At 36.2% G+C, this 17042-nt stretch overlaps 1 protein-coding gene across 5 annotated transcripts in view; it reads right to left on the reverse strand.

Moving 5' to 3' along the window:
- The window catches only part of LOC149212441 (putative receptor-like protein kinase At2g21480), a 448846-nt gene that overhangs the window by 119072 nt on the left and 312732 nt on the right, over window positions 1-17042 (reverse strand). For all 5 annotated transcript variants that reach the window (XM_089391848.1, XM_089391847.1, XM_089391849.1 and 2 more), the window contains 2 exons: window positions 10340-10411; window positions 10077-10148 (listed from right to left, as the gene is read on the reverse strand). In XM_089391848.1, the coding sequence (XP_089247974.1) occupies window positions 10077-10148; window positions 10340-10411 (144 nt within the window). The remainder of the gene's footprint in view (window positions 1-10076; window positions 10149-10339; window positions 10412-17042) is intronic.

Below are 17042 nucleotides of genomic sequence, written 5' to 3' on the forward strand. Positions count from 1 at the left end.
CTCTTTCCTAGACAAGTCGAGGGGGTAGTCCCTAAGGTGAAATGAATGAGAATAGCCCATGAAACACAGGCTCTAGGAGACTTAAAGATGGACAATGTGATGAATTTAGAACAAGTCATGGATAATTGATATGAATAGATCAAACAATTAATACGAATAATAAACAACCACAAGATAGAAATGATTTCCAGATCAATGCCTTAATGTTTAATGAACCATAGAAACAAGTTATCCCGAGCAATTTACAAATATGGCAAAACGACGATCATGAACAATTAAATGTCAACGCTCAAAAATTTATCATCCAAGATTTTCTAGCAATTAAATCCCGTGAAGAATTATGAAATTTAAATGTTAAGCAATGATTCTAGATTTAAAATGATTTTTATTAATATCTAGAATAATTTATCATTCTCCACTAGTCAATGATTTTAAAACATTAATCGCACCTGACAATAGAGTAATCACTACCATGAAAGGACACCAAGGAATTTAGATTAACAATTTAATTATTCCTTAGGCAATTAATTTAATGTGGTAAATGAAGAAATTAAATTCTTAATGTGACTAAAAAACAAATCAAAAGACCGTAATCAAATTTGAATTTTTTTATGGGCCGTAGGCCAAATAAAAAATTAAAATTTTTCAAATATGAAAGCTTAAGTCCTTCTTTTGATCTATTTCATTAGCAATCAAAGGCACAAAAATTTAAAATTTTTAGATTTTTTAATGTTTTTTGAAAAAATGTTTAAGGAAAAAAAATCAAAATAAAAGAAAAAGAAATCAAAATTAAACAAATTGAAAAGTAACAAAAAATAAAATTGAATTAATTGAAAAACTTAAGAAACCTAAACTGAACTAAAGTAAATAAGAGAAATCCAAAACAAAAACCTAAACCTAATGCATAAAGTAAAGAAACAAAATAAAATAAAATAAGAATCGATTGTTTGAGTTTTTGTATGCGGGTTTGTGACGGCGGCGGACAGAGATCGAGCTCGAGCAGGAGCAGTGCACTAGGGTATGCAAGTCTGGTTGGGAGAACACAGGTGATGAAGAAGAGATACGCAAAGGTTTCGGACGACAGGTTTGCAATAAAGATAAGCAACGGTGAAGAGAGCCACGGGTCAAGAGAGTGCAGTAGGAGCCGCAGGTAGCTTTGCAGACAGTGTGAGGGAATAGCAGCAGGTTCACAGAGGATGCTGGCAACAACAAAAGGGAACGCAGGTGGATAAGGAGATCGCAGGTTCAAGGAGAGGCAAGGGTTGCACTTTCATGGGAGCTGCGGTTTAGGAGATAAGGGCAGCGGAAAGGAGGAATCTACGGGGAGGCACTAGCAAGCTCAGGGATGTGACTGCAGGTTGAAAGGGCGGAGGAAATAAAGGAAAATGATGACAACAAAGGGAATGGAGCGCAACAAGGCGAGGAAGGGGTTTGGGTAGCGTTGAAGCTATGTGATGGAGGGAGGACGCACAAGAGAATAAAATAAAGGTTGTGGGCTAGGAAGGAACGCCGACAGGGAGAGGATAAAGCAATATACAGGCAAGAAACAAAAATCGAGGGGATGAGGGCAGTGGATTCGAAAATTACAACGGACAATGGGAAAACCTCAGGGAGTAGATGAAGGTTGGAGTAATGGAGGTATAAGAGTTTTCTACAAAAATATCGAAATTTTGTAGCGAATCGAAAACCCAGCCAGCAGATCAGAAAACTCAGATAAATGGTAGCTAGAAAAACCCTTTAAAACATTTCTAGAAATTCTGATTAAAATGTTAAATCCTTTTCCTTCAGATTTATCCCTGAACCCCTTATGAAAATTTCCAGATCCAAGAAATTATAACCCCTTGGATTGCAAAAATTTGAATAATATGCCTGGAAAATTATGTGAATAAACTCCAGAGATCCAAATCTTATGCTCCAGGGCCTAGATCTGGACTCTACACAAACTTCCTCCTCAGATCTGTAGCTGCACAACAATAAGAAAACACCCAAACGATATATACAACGTTAAAAACTAAAACCTAGAAAAACCCATGTTAGAAAAATAATTACAAAATTTACAAACTGCAGGCTCTAATCAACCAGATTTACCATTATGATGCACATAAATTAAGAGATTTTTAAATTTTAAAAGTGCTAACTAGAAACCCTCATGCATCAATAAAGAAAAAAATCTTATGATAAGCTTGGAATTAATTTTGATGGGCTCTTCAGGGAACACAAATAAGGAGTTGGCTGGTTCAACTGAAAACTTCCCCTAATGCCCGAGGATCTAAAAGCAAGACTTTCCTGCAAAATTAGATCCAACCATTAAAAATAGAGCGAGAAAATAATAATAAAACTCAAACAAATAGAGATACTTGCTATTACGTTCAAAATTTAGATTATTATTCGAACCCCAACGACTGAACAAGATACCTATACTCAAATCACTCTTCAGAAGCTATCATCAATGGTTTTAGAAAAAAATATGCATAAAAACAACACATCATATAGTATTTTCATGAAGAGTAACACCAACAGAACTTAACCCCAAAGTCTTCCTTTATTATCCAGAAAAAAGATTACACGAGTTTCTTGCTAAGCACACGATTCAAAGATTGGATGGATCGACTGACAAATAACTTCCTATTTAAAGATAAATTCTCCAACGGCTAGTTCGAGTGATCCTTGTGAAAGAAATCTCGACCATTGATGAAGATTAAAATTTGTTTTAATCTCATCAGTCGAAATATTTAATTCTTGAAGAAATTCGAATTTTTCAATTAAATGCATTTTAATTAAATTCAAAAATTAAATTTTTGAGTTAATTTCCCCAAAAATTAGAATTTGACTTAACACGAGAGATCAAAGGTTTAAAATTTATCAAAATAATTAATTTACCTTAGTCCCAGGACCTTTTAAAATTTAATTTTTTAGAACTAACGAATTTTGCTTTTGGAGAATTTAAATTTACCTAGTACCTAGAATTATTAAATTTCTGGCTTAGGATTTAAATTAATTTTTTATCAGAAAATTTAGTTAATTAACCTATGAGGGGATAAATTATTTTTGCAACCCTCAAGACACTTTACATCATGATTTTCATATTTTTTACATCATAAGGGAGAAAACCCAATTGTAATAGACCATCACAAACCACCCATTTCTGCGACACAAATATAATCCAACAGACCAAGCAATTTGTAATAAAATAACCTAACCAAATAGTTAAGATTATCCCCAAATTACTTTTACATAGACTCGATCTAGAACACTAGGACTCGCCTAAAATCCTAACAACAAAATCCATTCCAACTTTGGGTAAGACTAGAGGAAAAGTCTGTCAACTATCCAATAATGGATCAGTGAGACAAAACACCTCCCATAATGGAGGTCATCACTAGAAAGGTAGGTTTACCTAGGTCGTTACATACATGATAGGGGTCTACTGAGATTATTTGCATTATGCACATACAGAATGGGTTTACATAACATGTTGGAAGTCAGGTTGATGATGATAGTTGTACCACATGAACATATCGATCAGACACTATCTCTTTTGCGAAAAACGGGGGTGTATTGCTATGAGTTGTTGACACGCAGTTGTCAACATCTAGCTCTACTTGGGGACACATTGTTGCACTGGAGGAATATGAGAATCCAGAATCTGCATCCACGCAACACACAAGATAACATAAGTAGCGTCCATCCAAAAATCATCATATAACATTAAGCAAGGGAAAGATATAAGCTCTTCATTTATTATCTATCCTAATAACATGAAAAACATAAATCTACCTACAAAATAAAATACTGAAATAAAAGATTGTAAGGTTAGGAATACAATACAAAGGATGCCCCATGGCATCAGATGCATTCAATGTAGTGCATGTTGAGCATTTGCCTGCTTTCTGGCAAATCTGTGGGTTGTTTTTCGGATGTGCCATGCCCGATCCTGCATATCGTAGGACTATGTCCTATCCGAAAATCAAGCTGCTTGTGACCATCTGATGGATCAAACCGCTTTCTCATTCTCTTTCTCTTTGTACGTTTTCTTTCGTTAGGATTTGATGTTGATGATGATGTGGTCGGCGCACAACTTCCTTCTTGATCCGAAAAACGCTCATATGGAAAATTTGGAATGTTCAAGACTTATGTGACCTGCGCTTCTTTATTTTCATGAACCTGATTTGTTATGACTGGTGGATCAACCATGCAAGCATCAACCTGATTCTTATCAATTTCCATTTTATCCGGGTCACCTTCAATTAGCCACTTTTCAATGGAACAAATGACCTCCTCATAATAAGATGGAGCTTGCTACAACAGACAGGGAGGCTTATGATCTGTTGACGTTTCCATGTTTCTTTCATCCTTTGACCAATGCTAAAAATTTTGTACCTGTATCTTTTCCATTGTTATGGCATCCATCTAGTTAGAGTGTCCAACCTTCATAGCACTAAATTCCTTGGCATGGTTTTCCTCCATGGTCAGTAACCTATTCTGAAGACATATATGACCAACTTCCATGTCCTTTATAATTTTATCATTCTTTGCTTTCATGCCCATGAAGCAATTTTGCATATAGTTTATTTCTTTCATATGATTTGCTTGCATGGTAGCTAATTGATTATTATAATCAGAATCTCATGATGGTCATTTCTTCATCCATAGTTGAAAATCTGTTATGAATCTAACTTATTTCTTCTTGATAGCTTGCTTTCACCGCAGTTACTTGATTTGAATTGAATTCCATGATTGTCATCTTTTCCTCGAGGGCTAATAACTTGCTTTGCATAAAATTAATTTCCCTGGCATGATCAGTTGTTAATATTGTTTGATTAAGTTTCATATTTTTAATAAGTTGAGCCTGATTAACTTCTGCATTCTTGATTACTTGATCCTGATTTAACTGTATGTCTTTAACCATTTGAATTAACTCCTTGAAATTATTTTCAACTTCTATAGTTTCCTTTACTTCAACTTTCGCTTTGACCTTTCCTTTATCTCCATATCTATCTTCAAAAGCATCAATGATTGATTGTAGAGAATCAAAGTGTTATCAGGGAACTTAATAAACCAATCTAAAGCATCTCCAGATAAGGTGAGAACGAAAATCTTCATCTTCACATCTTCATATTTAGAATATGGGCGACACTTGCTTATACAGAGGCTGACATTCTAAAGGTGAGTTTTGGCAGTAAAAGCATTGTTACCTTGAAAAGGAAGAAATTCATCAATAGCTTCACCCAAAACATAAGAATAACTATGCGCAGCTCCTTGAATATTAGTAAAATCACAAGGAGCAAACAAGTCAAAATCCATGATGACTTGTTTAACAAGAAAAAGATGGGCCAAATGGATAACGGAGAGAGAAATCCTTACTCAAGAAAATCAAAACATCTACAAGAAGGGAGCTTCTAGCAAAAATTCTTGTAAGAAATCGAAGAAGTGGAGTCGCCACTTGAGCATGAATCTCTCACAAAGTTTCCAAAGGCGAAACCGAAAAGTTAGTGGATGGAGGCAGATGGATACTCAGGGAGGGCTCCTTGTCCGGGATTAAATGGATGAATAAGTGGAGTCGTTACCCAAACAGGAAATCAACCGAAAAGTCGAGGTGCAAAAAGTGAAGATGAAAGGATTAGATGAGAGAGATGATGAGAGTTGGGGTGGTGAGAAATGAAGAGACGAAACGACGCCAGAAAAATGAGATGAAATGTCGTAAAGTCGAAGTCCAATAAATTGGTCCTTGGTGGCAATGCCAAGAAGTGTTGGCTTTGCTGCCTCAAATTAGAGATGAGAAATGAGAAGAATGATGAGGAAATGTCGTTGAAAATGTCGAGAATGAAATATCCCCTACAACAGCGCCAAAAAATGTTGTCACACAAAATTTATAGGCACCGCGACAACGCTCAGAGTAACGGTTGTCACTCTAATCCTTATTCACTCCGTTTAGACTCTCCTAGACAAGTCAAGGGGTGTAGACCCTAAGGTGAAATGAATTAGAAAAGCCTATGAAACACAGGCTCTAGGAGACTTAAAGATGGCCAACTTGATGAATTTAGAACAAGTCTTGGTTAACTGAGATGAATAGATCAAACAATTAATATGAATAATACACAACCAGAGGATAGAAATTATTTCCAGATCAATGCCTTGTTTAATTAACCATAGAAACAAGTTATCCCGAGCAATTTAGAAATGTGGAAAAACAACGATCATGAACAATTAAATGTCAACGCTCAAAAAATTATCATGCAATATTTTCTAACAATTAAATCCTGTGAAGAATTATGAAACTTAAATGCTAAGCAATGATTCTAGATTTAAAATGATTTTCATTAATATCCAAGATCTAGAATAATTAATCATTCTCCAATAGTCAATGATTTTAAAACATTAATTGCACCTGACAATAGAGAAATCACTACCATGAAAGGACAGCAAGGAACTTTAGATTAACAATTTAATTATTCTTTAGGCAATTAATTTAATGTGGTAAATGAAGAAATTAAATTTTTAACGTGACTAAAAATCAAATCAAAAGACCTTAATCAAATTTGAATTTTTTTATGGACCGTAGGCCACATAAAAAATTAAAATTTTTCAAATATGAAAGCTTAAGTTTTGCTTTTGATATATTTCATTAACAATCAAAGTCACCAAAATTTAAATTTTTAGATTTTTAATGCTTTTTGAATTTATTTTTTAAATGTTTAAAGCAAAATAAAAAATAAAAAAATGAAAATAAAAGAAAAAGAAATCAAAATCAAAATTAAACAAATCGAAAAGTAAAGAAAAATAAAATTGAATTAATTGAAAAACTTAAGAAAATTAAACTAAACTAAAGTAAATAAGAGAAATCCAAAATAAAAACCTACGCCTAATGCATAAAATAAAGAAACAAAATAAAATAAAATAAAAAAAACGAATGTTTGAATTTTTTTATGCAGGTTTGTCAAGGTGACGGACAGAGATCGAGCTCGAGCAGGAGCAGTGAGCTGGGGTATGTGGGTCTGGCAGGGAGAACACAAGTGATGAAGAAGAGATATGCGGAGGTTGCGAATGGAGAGTTTGCAGCAAAGATAAGCAACGATAGAGAGAGCATGACGAGGGAATAGCAGCAGGTTCGCAGAGGACGTTGGCAGCGATAGAAGGGAACGCAGGTGGATAAGGAGAGCGCAGGTTTAAGGAGAGGCAAGGGTTGCACTTTGATGGGAGTTGCGGTTTAGGAGATAAGGGCAGTAGAAAGGAGGAGTCTACGAGGAGGCAGCAGCAAGCTTAGGGATGTGACTGCAGGTTGAAAGGATCGAGGAAATAAAGGAAAATGATTACAGCGAAGGGAATGGAGCACAGCAAGACGAGGAAGGGGTTTGGGTAGCGTTGAAGTTGCAGGATGAAGTGAGGATGCACGAGAGAAGAAAATGAAGGTTGCGGGCTAGGAAGGAACGTCGACAAGGAGAGGATAAAGCAACATACAAGTAGGAAACGAAAATCGAGGGGATGAGGGTAGCGGATTCGAAAATTACAGCGGACAATGGGAAAAACTCAGGCAGCAGATGAAGGTTGGAGTAATGGAGGGATAAGGGTTTTCTACAAAAATATCGAAAATTTGCAGCGAATCGAAAAGCCAACCAATAGATCAGAAAACTCAGATAAATGGTAGCCAGAAAAACCCTTTAAAACATTTCCAGAAATTCTGATTAAAATGTTAAATCATTTTTCTTCAGATTTATCCCTGAAACCCTTATGAAAATTTTCAGATCCAAGAAATTTTAAACCCTTGGACTGCAAAAATTTGAATAATATCCCTGGAAAATTATGTGAATAAACCCCTGAGATTTAAATCTTACCCTCCAAGGCCTAGATCTGGACTCTACACAAACTTCCTCCTCAGATCTTTAGCTGCACGACAACAAAAAAACACACAAACGATATATACAATGATAAAAACTGAAACCTAGAAAACCCCATGTTAGAAATAATTACAAAATTTACAAACCACAAGCTCTAATCAGCCAGATTTACCATTATGCTGCACATAAACTAAAATAAATTTAAATTTTAAAGGTGCGAACTTGAAACCCTCATGCATCAATAAAGCAAAAATAATCTTATGATAACCCGTGATTAATTCTGATGGGCTCTTCAAGGAACACAAATCAGGAGTTGGCTAGTCCAACTGAAAACTTCCCCTAACACCTGAGGATCTAAAATCAAGATTTTCTTGTAAAACGCGATCCAGCGATTAAAAGTAGAGCGAAAAAATAATAATAAAAGTCAGACAAATAGAGATACCTGTTATTACGTTCAAAATTTAAATTATTATTCAAACCTCAGCGACTGAGCAAGATACATATACTCAAATCACTCTTTAGAAGCTATCATTAATGGCTTTAGAAAAAATTATGCATGAAAACAACACATCTTACAGTATTTCCGTGAATAACACTAGCAGAACTTAACCCCAAAGTCTTCATTTATTATCTAGAAAAATATTACACAAGAACTTCTTATTAAACACATGACTCAAAGACCGGATGGATTGACTAACAAATGACTTCCTATTTAAAAATAAATTCTTCAATGGCTAGTTCGAGTGATCTTCGTCAAAGAAATCTCGACTGTGGATGAAGATTAAAATTTGTTTTAATCTCATCTGTCAAAATATTTAATTTTTGAGAAAATTCGAATTTTTCAATTAAATACATTTCAATCAACTAAAAAATTAAATTAATTTCTGAGTTAATTTCACCAAAAATTTGACTTTGACTTAATCCCATGGATCAAAGGTTTAAAATTTATCAAAATAATTAATTTACCTTAATCCCGATACCTTTTAAAATTTAATTTTTTAGGACCGACGAATTTTTTCTCTAGAGAATTTAAATTTACCAAGGATCTAGAATTAATTAAATTTTTGGCCTAGGATTTAAATTTTTTTTGGCTAGAAAATTTAATTAATTAACTTATAAAGGGATATATTATTTTTCCAACCCTCAAGACACTTTACATCATGATTTTCATATTTTTGACATCATAAAAGGGAAAATCCAATTGTAATAGATCCTCACGGACCACCCATTTCTGCGACACAAATATAATCCAACAGACCAAGCAATTTGTAATAAAATAGCCTAACCAAATAGTTAAGATTATTCTCAAATTACTTTTACATAGACTCGATCTAAAACACTAAGACTCGCCTAAGATCCTAGCAACAAAATCCATTCCAACTTTGAGGTAAGACTGGAGGAAAACTCTACTGACCATCCGAGAATGGAGATTATCACTAAAAAAGTAGGTTTACCTCGGTCGTTACATACATGACACAGGTCTACTGAGATTATTTACATTATACACATACTGAATGGGTTTACATAACATTTTGGAAGTCAGGCTGATAATGATAGTTGTTTGGCACAAACACATCAATCAGAGACTATCCCTTTTGCGAAAAAAGGGGTGTACTGCTATGGGTCATTGGCACGCAGTGGTCAACAGAATCCATAGGTGGTTGAACTCTAGTGGCTAGCCCCTTTGGTTGTTGATCCCATGTGTCTTGTCTATTTAAGATGGATCCATCAATTTATTTCCCTCTTTCTAAACAAAATTTCCTCAAAATTACTAAATCCTTTTTCTTTAAAAGATGAAATTCTTAAAATGCACTAACCAATCTCTAACAAGTTACTAACTAGACCAAATACATATAGATGTTGTAACCATGACAGAATGCATGAAAATCATAACAAGCATATATATAAAATTCACTTTGAACAATGCTCCTTGCTATGATATACTACACCTAAATATGCATACCTTGGTAAAAAAAAAAAATTTGATCTACTTCTTAAATGAACTCTAAAAGATCTGACAGTTACCTTTCATAAACATCAACCAATGAGATTTCTATGCAACGAAGACGTTATTGAAAACAAACAACTTGTATCAAGCCTATATAATTCACTTATACAATCTTTATTCGAAATCACATGTCAAGTAATACATATAAGAAACATAATTTTGAATTCTCATTTCATCATTATTGGATTCTTTGATAAAAAGAATAACTCAAATAAGAAGTTAAACTAGCTTACAGATATTTAAGATTGGTCAATTTGCTGAGTTCAACAGGAATAGTGCTGTTAAGAGGATTGCCCCACATTGATCTAACACACCAAGATATAATATTGTGAGGATATTTTTAAGCATACCTGCCATATGTAGACATAAATGAACATTTTTTCTTGTTGGCTACATAAATGCTAACATTTTTCCTGTTCGTCTTAGAATTCTTTGGTATTATTAGTTCATGCTTTAGCAAAAGAAAAAAAATATATAAACAAGACAGAATACATACAATTTTTCCAGATTGATAAGCTTTCCTATCTCAACGGGGATGGGCCCAGTGAAGGAGCAGTTGCCCAAAAACCTGACATGTTAAAGGCATGGTAAGTACATATTTAGAGATGAAAAAGCAGAGCCAATGTTCTGAAATCAGGAAAGAAAAATGGAAAAGAAAACATCTTGAGATGGATTTTCAACGTGATAAACAAAATATGCACCCTATCTCAGTTATTGTCTTATGAACACTAACCAGACAGTTCAACTCCAAAATTGCATTTTTCATGTTAAAGGATGGCAGATACATCATGGAAATAACTTGAAGAGAATCGAAATGACAAAATGCAAAGTTGTATATGAAAGAGAATCCATTGAAATAAGAAGAGATCAAATGCGTAGTTTCCATCATAGATAGCAAGATCAATACATATTAAGGATATTAATCCGTTCCTAATGTTCCCAAATCATAAGAAAAATTATATTCTTCCTAAATGTAAGGATGGAAAGCCAATGAAGTTGGGTGCCTTTTGTATTCCTTGATCAAGCATGGATTCTAAAATAAAGGGATGTAGAAAGGAAACCAAAAATGATTATTGATGAACATAAAATAAATGCAATTTAGTTATTAGTAATTGTTACCTGCTCAGTTGTACTTAATACACAAAGGAGAACTCCATTGCCCAATGGACAAGACACTAGTGAAAATTTTCAAATCCAGAAGTCTTGCAGCACAATTTTGCCCTTTCTTGCTTTCTTTTGTTCTATGCAATTTCCATATCCCCATTGGGGAATTGTAAAATATGTCACTAGCATGGTGAACTTATGTAGAAGGCTTAGACCCTTGGGACCTGGTTACTAAGGAAGTTGCTCCAGAGTATTTTTTTCACTTAATTATTTTTTTCTTTAGCGATAAATAATTAATTGAATTTTTCACTCACAACCTCTGAAGTTGGAGTGTGTCTTAATAACTAGGCCATGAGTGTCTTTTCTATGTCTAAAGTCACTATATATTATCATGCTAGTGTAATATTCCTAATAGAAATTAACAATGGATAACAGAAAAGCATGCAACTTGAACAACACCCAACAATTACAGGTACACGCAGAAAATCATATACACAAATTATGGCACCAAAACTAAGTCTTTTATATTAAATTTCTTAGTAGAATAAGTACAATACAATCAAGGAAAGAGGAACCTAGGCTTGCTACAGCAAGCAAAGCCAACCCAGTGTTCATTTCTAGTAGTATTGGATGTGCTCTAAGTCTCAAATTTTGCAGGGAGGCTTGGACACATATTCTCTAATACCCAGAAATCGTTTTGGGAAATTCGACTTGGAGACAGTTTTATTAAAATAATTAATTATCTTTAATGGGACCCTAAGTCTAAACTTAAGAAATTAAAATAATTAAAGGGTATTAATCTAAACTGTGGGCGAAACTTTTGGAAGAAGGCAAAGATCAAGTCAATATGATCCTAGCCATTGATTAGAATCTAATATGGGCCATTGATTGATCAATGAGAGGATTATAAGAGAGGTTTGATGGGAACATGGAGAACACATTAAGTGAAGATCAAAAGATCGATTTTCTAAAGGAGAGCAGCTGCCAGAAAGAATTTCGAAGTGATCTTTTGCAGTGAGGGGTAGAGATAGTATCTAGAAGAGGGAAGTTTTCCTGGGCCAGAGAGTACAAGACAGAGGGCAGAACGACGTCCAGAGAGAGGCTGGCACTCGCCCACATAGAGCTGACGCAATGGCAGCGTAGAGCCTATAGGGAGATCAATTTCCTGTTGAAGAAATCGAGTTTTAGAAGCCGGGAGACGAGGTGCAAGACCGGGAAGCAGAAAATCGAAGTTTCTGGGTAGTAGAGGATCTGGAAGAGGAGCAGCGCAGTCCCCAACAAAGGTGATGTAGAAACTATATAGGGTTGATGCAGATCTGCGCAAAGGCAGACACAGAAGGGACGCAAAGCCTCCTTCTAGCGAGATCAGGGTCAGATTCTTCCAACGACAGGGTGAGATCATCTCACTATTTGTTTTGTCCATTTTCTCTCTGTATCGGATAGCCAGTCGAGCTTCCAATGAATTGTACTCAGATTTACCATTGCATAATAATAAAACCCTAAGAGTTGTTGCACCAGTTTCCCTGCATTGGTTTATTTCGGGGACTTTTGTCCAAAAATAACAATGTCATTGTGTTGTATCTATTTCCTGTTCAGTTTCTTGTTTCCTCTTATAAATTTAAATGGTGTAGGCTGCAGTGTATTAGTTTCGATATTTACTGTAGGAAATAGTAAGTAACTTGATTCATAAATTAACAAGTAGGAGAAACTTAATCAGTTCATGAAGTAGGAATTTGGGCATCCAAATTTTCACATGGTATCAGAGTTGCAGGGGAAGCAAGAAGAATAGAGCCGGAAGACCTAGCACTGAAAGAAGAAGGGAATTCGAAATTTTTGCAGAGGCAACAATTCAAATCCCTAAGGGTTTTGCGTAGCTCAGGCTAGGACGGCTAGATTTTTGTGGTAAATCTCTCTCTGAGTGAGTCGATAGAGAGGTAAGATTCTAGATCAAAATATATCAGCGGCAAAGGGAGAAGCATAGCATAGGAGGGGTTTTTTTGGTGGGACGCAGTTTTCTACAGGCAGTTGTTGGGCAGAAAGACGTCGAGAGAAGAGAGAGACACGGTTGAGGGAATTCTTCCTCAGAGGACTTCCAGCTAAGAAGTCTAAATTCTCATCTGTTGAGCAGCAGCAAGGGGCAGCAGATCTACTGACTCCAGCAGGGAGTGTGTAGGTTAGCCCAGTAGCAAAGCAAGGGAGAGAGGAAGTCATTCGGCTTTCTATTTGGCAGAGATGGCAGCCAGTCGACTGAGAGATTAGGACAGGTTGGATGGGGCATCCAACTATCTAATCTGGAAGGCAAGGATGTCGTTCCTTCTAGATGAGCATTTTCTCAAAGTCTACGTCGATAGCATTGTAGCTAAGCCAACAGATCTAGATCCGCTCAAGAAGTATAAGGGAGAAATGGCGAAGACAAAAAGAATGATCCTAGACGGAGTGAATGATCATATAGTCTGTCACATCGCTGGCAAAAACACTGCCAAGGAGATGTGGGATGCATTATCGACGTTGTATCAAGGATCTTTCGAGCAACGGAAGATGTACTTGGAGCATAAAATGAGATCTATGGAGATGCAGAGGGGAACACATTGATTCGTTCCTTGCAAAGCTTCAAGAGACCTGATATGAATTGGCAACTATGGGGTCAACACCTCAAGGTTCCGAGATGGTAACACTGGCCCTAAATTTAGCATATGAGGAGTGGAAAATCTTTGTCCAGACTCCTCTAGAGCGTCCTGGGAAAGGCAACTTTGCCAAACTGGGACATGAGCTCTTGGACAAATGGGCGAAGCGACTCAAACATGAGGTCATGAGAAAATAACAATCTCTTGGTTATCGTAGACCTGTTACCTACACATATCAAAGACTAAACGCACAGGGCAACATGTTTCTATGTGTGAAAATATGGAAATTCCAAATCCTATTGTAGCAAATGATAATATTTCTTCTATTTGTTAATTTACTGAAACAAATTATTTGCAGTTGTCTACGACAAATATTGAAATACATACACTGCAGCCTTTACAAATTAATTATTGCGGAAAATAAATGCAAGGGAAATACTAGCACAACAATAACACATTAACACAGTTATTTTTGGACAATTGTCCCCAGAAAAACCCAATGTGGGAAAACTGGTGTAGCAGATGAGGGTTTCTTTTATTATTCTTCAGCAAAATCTCATGTATAATCTACAAATAGCAGAATAGAAGAATAATCACTGAGAGAATTTTTACAAACAAATTTCTCCACTCCACAGCAAATTTCTAACACCTGAGAGGACCTGCTACCCTCACGCTAGCCAAATTGCGTCACCCTTTGCGTTCTCCCTGCATCACTGCCTCTGCACTAGTGATCTACGTCCCTCTTCTGCGCTGCCTCTTCCTGTCGTTTTCTGCACTCTCGACTATTGTTGATATGCTCACTCTCACACCTACAACTCATCCTTTGATTCAATTTCCTCTTGCCGAACTTTAGCTAGTGAGAAAATCGATCTACTTGGGCAACTGAGTATCTGATTGGTGTGTCTTTCAAATGCCCATCGAAGTCTTTCTCATAATCTTCGCGTTGAATCATCAACAACCCAAATTAAATTTTAATCAATGGCTCAGATCATATTGACTCGACCTTTGTCTTTTTCTAGAAGGTTCACACCTAGGTTTATTAATACCCTTTAATTATTTTAATTTCCTAAGTTTAGACTTAGGCATCCATTAAAAATAATTAATTATTTTAATAAAACTGTCTCTGGGTGGAATTTCCCAAAACGATTCTTGGATATTCTGGAATACATGTGTCCTAGCCTCCCTCCAAATTTTGAGGCTTAGAGCACATCCAATGCTATGAGAAATCAACACTCCCTCTTAGCAAAGAATGTGCTCTAGTAATGCAACCTGTTGAAGCATCACCCTGACTCTGTATCATCGCCCCCTGTGTTGTTGATGTCTAACATCACTGTCCACCAACTACTGTCTAAATGTTGCATATGTGCTATTGTCGTCCTTGCATACTACTACCAACTACTACATTTGCACTGCAAATCCCTCTCATCTGCTACTGCTACAAATGAGAAACCATCTGTTTCTTCTATTGAAACAGGTTCTCTACCATACCCATCTGCTCCCTGAACTGGATGAACTTAGCTCTTCCTAGAGCTTTTTGAGTACGTCTACTACCTAATCTCCTCTGTGGGCATACTACAGCTATACTGCCCCACGTTGAACACAATCTCTGATAAAGTGACATCGAATATCAATGTCTTTCGACTGATCATGAAATACTGGATTTTCAGAGAGTTTGATACAACTCTGATTATCGCAGTAAACATTGGTCGCTTCCATCCTCTTCTTGAACAAACTCACAAGCAGTTTTCTAAGCCGTATAGCTTCGCATGTAGTTGTGCTGGCTGCCATATATTATGTTTTTGCTGAGCTCAGAGCTACTGACTTCTACGTCCTACTGCACCAAGAGATCATTCTTGATCCAACATTGAAGCAATACCCGGAGGTACTTTTCCGGTCTACTGAACTACCTGCCCAATCTGCATATGTGAATCCGCTCAATCTGACGTCATCCCCTGGGGTGTATTTCAACCCATATCTGACTATTCCACGCACGTATCTAAGAATGTGCCTAGCTACTGCCCAATGAACCCTTTTCGATTCCACCATGAACTGACTAAGGGTGTTGATAGCAAAACAAAAGTTTGGCCTAGTGTTGACCAAATACATGAGCGGCCCAATGAGCTGTCTATACAAGGCGGGATCCACTTCCTTATCTCCTTATGCATCTATTATCTTCCAATTGGTTATCATAGTAGTCATGGGCCGACAATCCTGCATTCTGAATCGCTTCAGAATCTTTGTAGCATACCTTCCTTGCCCAAGGAAGACCTCCCCATTCTGCTAGCAAACTTCCAACCCTAAAAAATAATGCCTCAACCCCATATCCTTCATGTCGAATTCTGCTTCAAGATTCTTCTTGCAGTCTTTTATGAGCCCAGATGACCCTGTTAGAAATAAGTCATCTACATATAATACCAAAATAAGTGGCTCATTCTCCACCATTAGATAGTAGAGTTTGGGATCAACATCATTCTTGATGAATTCCAACTATTGCAAGTAACTATCAATTCGACCATACCATGCTCTAGGTGCCTACTTGAACCCATAAAGGGCTTTCTTTAACCTGCATACATGAGTTCTCTTTTCATGAGTCTCGAAGCCTTCGGATTGTTCTATATACACCTCTTCTTCTATCACCCCGTTCAAGAATGTTGTCTTGACATCCATCTGCTGACTCTCCCATCCCATTTGAGCTACTAGGGATATAACGGATCTGATAAAGGTATTTCTAGCTACTGGGGCCAAGGTTTCCTCATAGCCTATTCCTTCTTTTTGTGCGTACCACTTTGCCACAAACCTAGCCTTATACTTCTCTATACTGCCATCTACAACATACTTGATCTTGTAGATCCACCTTGATCCTACAACTGATCTATCCTTTGGTTTTGGTACTGTTGTCGCACAGATTGACACGACAACGCTCAGACCGGGGGCTGTCACTCTGATCCCCGATCTCTCCGTTTAAGCCTGTCTCCCACAGTTAAGGGGGGTAGACCCTATGAGGTGATGAAGACCAACTGTCGACCAGTTGGGTTGGGAGACACGAAGAAACAAGCACTAAATTGATTTTGTTAAGTTTAATAGACCAGTGCCTCGCGGATTTAATGTTTAAACGATTAATTATCAGATGCTGCAGAAATAGAAACCATGTAGAGCAACCATTCAAACAAAAATTAATTTTTATCAAATGCGAGAAAATGCTTAAATGATACTCCAGCAATTGAAATTTCGAAAGATAAAGTGCTTTGAACAATCACGTAAAATATTAACCAGGGATCACATTCATGCAGTTAATCCTCAGATGAACATTGAATCATATTAAACACCAATTCCCAGGTCAAAATTTTAGCCTCAGCATAAAAGAATGAAACCTAAGAAATTCCAGAGCCAAGATTGAAATTTTCAAATTTTTTTTTTTTTAATATTTTTTTTAATTTTTATATTTTTAAATATTTTTATTTTTTATTTTCT

This window comes from Pinus tabuliformis, chromosome 1_1 (genome assembly GCF_031772625.1).
Source record: "Pinus tabuliformis cultivar Carrire ecotype Pingquan chromosome 1_1, CPIR1, whole genome shotgun sequence".
Classification (NCBI taxonomy): domain Eukaryota; kingdom Viridiplantae; phylum Streptophyta; class Pinopsida; order Pinales; family Pinaceae; genus Pinus; species Pinus tabuliformis.